This window comes from Gekko japonicus, unplaced genomic scaffold, assembly GCF_001447785.1.
Source record: "Gekko japonicus isolate JY-2015 unplaced genomic scaffold, Gekko_japonicus_V1.1 scaffold2720, whole genome shotgun sequence".
In the NCBI taxonomy this organism is placed as follows: Eukaryota; Metazoa; Chordata; class Lepidosauria; order Squamata; family Gekkonidae; genus Gekko; species Gekko japonicus.
This window is the reverse complement of record NW_015172090.1, coordinates 30,139-36,479: the sequence shown is the minus strand read 5'-3', so window position 1 is coordinate 36,479 and position 6,341 is coordinate 30,139. Positions and strand designations below refer to the sequence as shown.

At 45.4% G+C, this 6,341-nt stretch overlaps 1 protein-coding gene across 1 annotated transcript in view; it reads left to right on the top strand.

Moving 5' to 3' along the window:
• The window catches only part of LOC107118560 (C-type lectin domain family 2 member D-like), a 33,800-nt gene that overhangs the window by 24,542 nt on the left and 2,917 nt on the right, over positions 1–6,341 (top strand). Inside the window, exons 3-5 of the mRNA XM_015420924.1 lie at positions 4,256–4,342; positions 5,320–5,540; positions 6,218–6,315. Of these exons, the coding sequence (XP_015276410.1) occupies positions 4,256–4,342; positions 5,320–5,540; positions 6,218–6,315 (406 nt within the window). The remainder of the gene's footprint in view (positions 1–4,255; positions 4,343–5,319; positions 5,541–6,217; positions 6,316–6,341) is intronic.

Below are 6,341 nucleotides of genomic sequence, written 5' to 3'. Positions count from 1 at the left end.
TGGGGCTGGGGACCACGAGAAGATGTTGATTGGCAGATCATAAAGCCCTTCGGGGCTCAAAGAAGGAGAGGTGGTCTCACAGATATGCTGGCCCCTGGCCTAGGGCTGCCAAGTGGGGGCGGGTGGCGCGTAAACCCCCGCTTTGGAGGCCTGATTTCCACCGCCGCGGAATCGGGCCCCGGGGGGAACTCTGCCCCCCGAAGTGCAGCGTGGCTGCGTCACCAGAGGTGACGCAACCACATCGATCACGTTGGGGGCGTGGCCCCAATTGTTGGAGGGAAAACTCTATGGTTTTCCCTCCGACGATCGGGGCCACGCCCCCAACGTGATCAACGTCGCACGTCACTTCCGATGATGTGCTGGCGGTGCGCGCGCGCACACACACGGACGAAAAGCCCCCGGAGCTCGGCGAGGCTCCCCCGCCAGTGAGTAACACTCACTTGGCAACCCTACCCTGGCCGTATAGGGTTTTAAAGGTAAGCACCAGCACCTTGAAACGGATCTGGTACTCAATTGCGCAGCACTGGGTGGATGTGGGCCTGTACAGGCAGTGACATCAGTACCCATGTTGCTGCATTCTGCACCAGCTGCAGTTTCCAGAGCAGAATCAAGGGCAGCCCCAGGTAGAGAGAATTACAATAATCTAATCTGGAAGTGACCATTACATGGGTCACTGTAGCCAGATCCCAGGGAGTGAGATATGGGGCCAACTGCCTGATCTGCCTCAGATGGAAGAAGGCAGACCTGGCAGTGGTGGCAATCTGGTTGTTGCAGCTTAGCTATTATTGAACCGCTGGCTAAAGATGAACAAAAATATATAAAAATAATATTTAATGCCAAGTTCAGTAATTCAGAAGTATAACTATATAAAGCCAAGGTGTTCTTGCAAAAAACAACAAATATACAGAAAGATGGAATAAAGTCCCAAAATTTTCAGTGTGTCTCACGTGCATTCATCATGGAGTGGACTCCTATAGTTCCTGGATAATCCAAACATTCTAGAATTCCATAAGCCATAGAGACACGTAGTCCAGATGCAAGTGGCCGCATTTTTACAAATTCCAATACAGATCAAGTAAAAATTAAATTTAACTGATTAATTATAGTCCCTTCATTCTCTCCTGATACAATAGGCTAACCAGCCAAATTTAGCCACCGTACAAGTAATATTCAGATTTTATCTGCCAACATAATTGAAAGTTGTAAGACAGTTATGTGATATTGCCTCTCATTCTCCTTTTCAAACCAACTCAGCCTTGAGGAAGGGGACTTCGGGGGAAGGTATGTGGAGTGCCCTTTCCCACACGGAACTTTTCTAGGCTTCGAGCCCTTGCTGCAAAAAAACCCCCCACCCACAATTCCCACTTCTGCTTTCTTCCACAGGCCTGCTCCTGGCTGCTGATTGGTTGCCTGCCTGCCACCCCTTCTCTTGCTATGGCTGCTTCCAGTTCTTCTGCCCCCACTGCCATTAATGCTCCTAGGGCTGCCTCCAGGCCCTCGCTTGCTGCTGCAATGTCTTCTGCTTTCCTTGTGTGATGTCAGAGGCGCCTACAAACTCGGCAGGGGCTCTGCAGTGAGACGCCATGTCTAGCTGTGCCTGGAATCTCTTCCATCAAGAAGCTGGCCTGTCTCTGGAAATTCTGACGTGCTGCTGAACATTGGTCAGAGAAAGGGTCTGTAACCAGTGGGATCAGCTCACTGGCCACCAGCTGTAGTTGATGGGAAGGCAGCGTAGCCCCCGTGTTGCCTAACAATGTGCCTGTTTTATTTATTTTAGAAAATCCCATTAGTCAGTCTTAACCAGCAAGATGGGTAATGGCATACATCCATTATAAAATAGTCACAGAGATTGTTGCAGGCCCCGTTCCTTGTTCTGACTCACCTTTCCACTGAATTTTATGAAGCAAAGTGAAGAAGAGGTTTGGAAATGGGAGAGCAGATCGGGGACAGTCTGGTACAGAGCACCAGATCATGAAGTAATCCCTAGTACCATGGACCTCCATATTTCTGCAGAGGTCCAACTGGAAAAACAAAACAGCGGGGAGGGGGATTCTTTCCTCTGCCTCCCCTCCTAATAGACAGTGTTTGTGAAAGAGTGAAGCAGTTCTTCCTGTGGTCTGGTTTCGTTCTGTCCATTTCCAGATGTAATTCCAGCCACACAGCATCTTGACAGTTATGGAAGTTAGGCATCTGATCCAAATTTTACAGTTGGGGAATTTCAGCCAGCATTAATAAAAGTACCAAGTAATGGTGGTGTGAGCTAAAAAAATCCTGAACACATGGGTTGGCCTGTAGCTCCATGGCAGAACACCTGTAATCTGTTGCCAAGTGTGCTTTGAATGTATTATTTGTGCTATGCTGATGTCTGCCTGTCTGTAATTGTCTCTGCATTTGTGTGAGATATGGGAAACGCTGTGTGCCTTGGGTTTGCTTGCTTTGCCTCCATGCTTGTACCTGGAAGCTACAATGTGCAGGGCCTGCTATGAGTATGCTAATGGACACACGCATACACACACACCTTCCCAGCCTGCTTTGGGACAAAGAAGACATTCGCCATTAAGCTCAGCCTCATGAAGTCTTGGGAACTACAACTCTCCCACCATTGGAGATCTTCTGCATAACATGTAACCCCTCGTATCTGGTTTGGCATCACAAAAGACAACATCCTGTTATTGCCTTCTTGGACCAGGCCATCATCTGCAAGTCAAAAGTTACTATGGCAATGTAACTTTGACACCTTGCCACATGGCTCCCATTGAAGTGTAGGGTAGAATTTGAATATCGCCCCACTCCCCTCAACCTATAGGCATAGAGAAGGGGACGGATTGTAGGTGTATATTGGCCTTATGCCAACCCCCAAAGCTAGGTTTTATAAGAAGAAACACAGCCTTTGTTTCTTCGGATTTTCTTGGTTAACCATCCTCCTTGCTATCTTCACCTTGCAACTTATGTCTACTGAAGGTGATTCTTAAAGCATTCTCTCGGGTCACTACCAAGAGAACCCACAGGTGTTTGGCTGGACCATTCAGTGTGTTTTTAGAATCCCTAAAGATAGTACTTTTGTTCCTGTACCTTCTGCTGAGAAGAATTACTTCTCGCCTGGAATTCAGATAAGTATCAACGCTACCCTTCTGTGTGTACCTTAATTGTTAGTCTGAAGTTATTATTTTTATTACTGATTGTTTTCTGTATCTACTGTGAACTAAAGGAACTTGAGTGTATGCGTGAGAGCATCTGTTTTGTGTGCTTGTGATCAAAAATATTTAGTAAAGACAACATTTATTCATTAAACATCAGTGTGTTGTCTCGCTTCTTGGGAAATAGGAGAGTCCATTCTGATTCCGCCCTCTGGATACACGGGTAAAACGAACTCACAGCCCACTGTCGTATATAAGGCAGAGTTGGGCCACAGGAACAATTGTCACTAGGAGGATTTCTGGTAACAGTATTAAGAAGGTCCTCATTCGAATATTTGTCATTTCCAGTTAGAAGGATCTGTGACAATGGGATAAAAATAGTAGGCTTGATCTTGGTTGGAGTCCTCAACATTGTGAACAAGAGCTTCCTTTTTTTTTAATCACATGCACAGGGGTTGGTTCATATTATTACTACTCTGTGACAGTTGAGAAACCCACTTGTGAGGGGGCATTGCTTCAAGCCAGCCATATGGAAAAGAAAGGTCTCATTGGCTGTCTTGTGGCAATCTCTCTGAGCATACAGTGACACTTCCTATGCTGAATATTTGTAGCAAACCCTGTTTTGTCCTTCCTGGGACTGTACACTATATAATCCGCCTTGAGTCTCAGTGAGGAAGGCAGACTATAAATAACTAAATAAATAATGGGCACGGAATCAATTTATTCACAATTTGATATAACATTGGACAGTAGAACTGGTTCTTGCCAATCTATGAGTTCTCTCTCTGAGGCCAAAACCTCAAATTGGGTGCACAGTGAGAAAATGCACGCTTGCAATTTTGCATAGGAAGCTAAATCAGATTCTCAGGCCTACTTGTGCTAAGCATTTTAAACAGCCTATTCCAATTGACTTTAGAGTCCATGACGGCTCCATGAGAGATGGGAGTTCAGCTTTTCCTTCTGTGCTGTTTTCCTAACCTAAAATAGCACTATCTCCTCCCCCCTTCCCTAGAGCAATCACGCAGTTGTTTCTCAGAAATTTGGAGAACTTGTGCCAGTCAGGGACAAATGGCATATTGCATGCTATAAGCAATACAAATCTTTTTTTCCCCCTTTAGCAAACAGCAGGATCTGCAAATTCTTGAAACGTAAAGCTATTGCGTGCTTTTCTCTGCTGACTGTCATCCTCACCATTGTTATAATAGGTAAGTTTTTCTCGTTTTGACTTTGTGGTGATATCAGGGTAGCCTGATCGCATCAGACCTTGGAAGCTAAGCAGTTTGGCCCTGGTTAGCATTTGGATGGGAGAGCACCAAGGAAGTCCAGGGTCATCTGTGACTTCACGGCACTTTCCACCACAATTACAGCTTCTGTGGTTAACATGTCCCTAGCCAGAATCACGGATTTGATCATTCCTTGTTTTTTAATCTGAAACAGCCTTCTTTGATGTCCCCCGGTGCTCAGGAGACAGGCTGTCATGCCATAGCATAAATGGTGCTAGTATCCAGAATTGTAGCATGAATGAATATATAACATGACAGGCAGAAAGCAAGGCTGAGATAGCTTTCTATGTAATGTTTTGCTTGTGCTGAATGTTTGTCTGACAGACCTAGTGGTGAAAGTATTTAAAATGTTTGAATGTCCCTCTACTGTTAGTGTATGACGATTTATGGTGTTTTTATTTGTAAGTTGCCTCAAGGTGACTGACCTGGATGGCCCAGACTAGCCCAATTTCATCAGATCTCAGAAGCTAAGCAGGGCTGGCCCTGGTTCGTACTTGGATGGGAGGCCACCAAGGAAGTCCGGGGTTGCTACACAGAAGCAGGCCATGGCAAAACCACCTCAGTTCATCTCTTGCCTTGAAAACCCCCTGAGGGGTCATCATAAGTTGGCTGCAACTTGACAGGACTTTCCACCACCACCTCAAGCAGAACTTTGGATAGCAGAACTCAAGAGAGTAGGCTAAATGGGTTAAAGGAAAAGCAGCCATGTTCTCTCCATTAGCCAGTGGTTTATAGAAGGAATGGTGTTCACTAGCTGTCATTTCTGCCTCTGAACATATTGATGCAGTGACAAATAGGTCCTGCTGTGATTCTGACTGATCATCTCAGGTTCTGTGTGCCTTTCTCAGAGGAAGGGGCAGGACTTGACAAGGTGCCAACTACTTTAGTTTCTTTCTCAGTTCTAGGAGTAAAACTACATGGACAGCAAAGCCATGGTCTGGTTTCACCTACACCATGCCCCGTGTCACGCCCTTCATTCCATGTGCCATGCCCTTCTCGCTGGGTTGGGTATGAGGGGATGTGCTACTTCTTCTCCACTGAAGAAAGGACTAGGACAAGTAGCCACGAGTTCTGCTCTTCATATAATGCCTCCCTGGCTACAGTTGAAAATGAGGAAAAGGTGAGCAGTTAAAATGTTGTATTTATTTTCCTGTTATAGAACATCACTGAGAGCCACTTTGGTGCAGTAATTAAAATGTCAGACTAGGATCTGAAAGACCCAGGTTCCGATCCCCACTCTGCTGTGGAACTTGGCTGGGTGACCTTGGGCCAGTCATACTGTCTCTCAGCATAGCCCTACCTCACAGGGTTGTTGTGAAGACAAAATGGAGGAGAGGAAAATGATGTCAGGCATTTTGGACCCCTGCTGAAGAGAAAGGCAGGGCATAAAAGGAGTAAACAAATAAATGTGCTGTTGGTGACCCTGAGCTGATAGGTAGCATGAGAAAGCTGAAGGGATTTCTGAACAGATAAAAATGGTTAGCACATTAGTTTTTAATCTGTAGCATATCATGTGGCAATAATATTTATTTTCTTTCTGAAGTGCATTTCCCATATTACTAGCCTCATTACTAGCCCAGTTATATGCTACAGTGGTTTTGGAGATCACAGGCAGTAGAGAATATAAGAATGTATTTATTTGTTTTTATTTATTTATTAAATTTCTACCCCGCCCTCCCGCCGAAGCGGGATCATCTGTTCATTTTTTAAAATGAAAAATGTGTTCATTTGATCAGTTGTAGGTTAGCTAATACTGCAGGTCAAGGTTATAACATTTCTCTCTTCTTTTCTTTAAAGGATGCTGTGCTGCGGTACAGGGAGAAAGTGCCCTATTGGATCGGCCTCACAAGACGCTCAGGACAGCCCTGGAAATGGCCAGATGGCCAAATTGCAAGGTAAGGCCTGGTCTTTCCCTTTACCC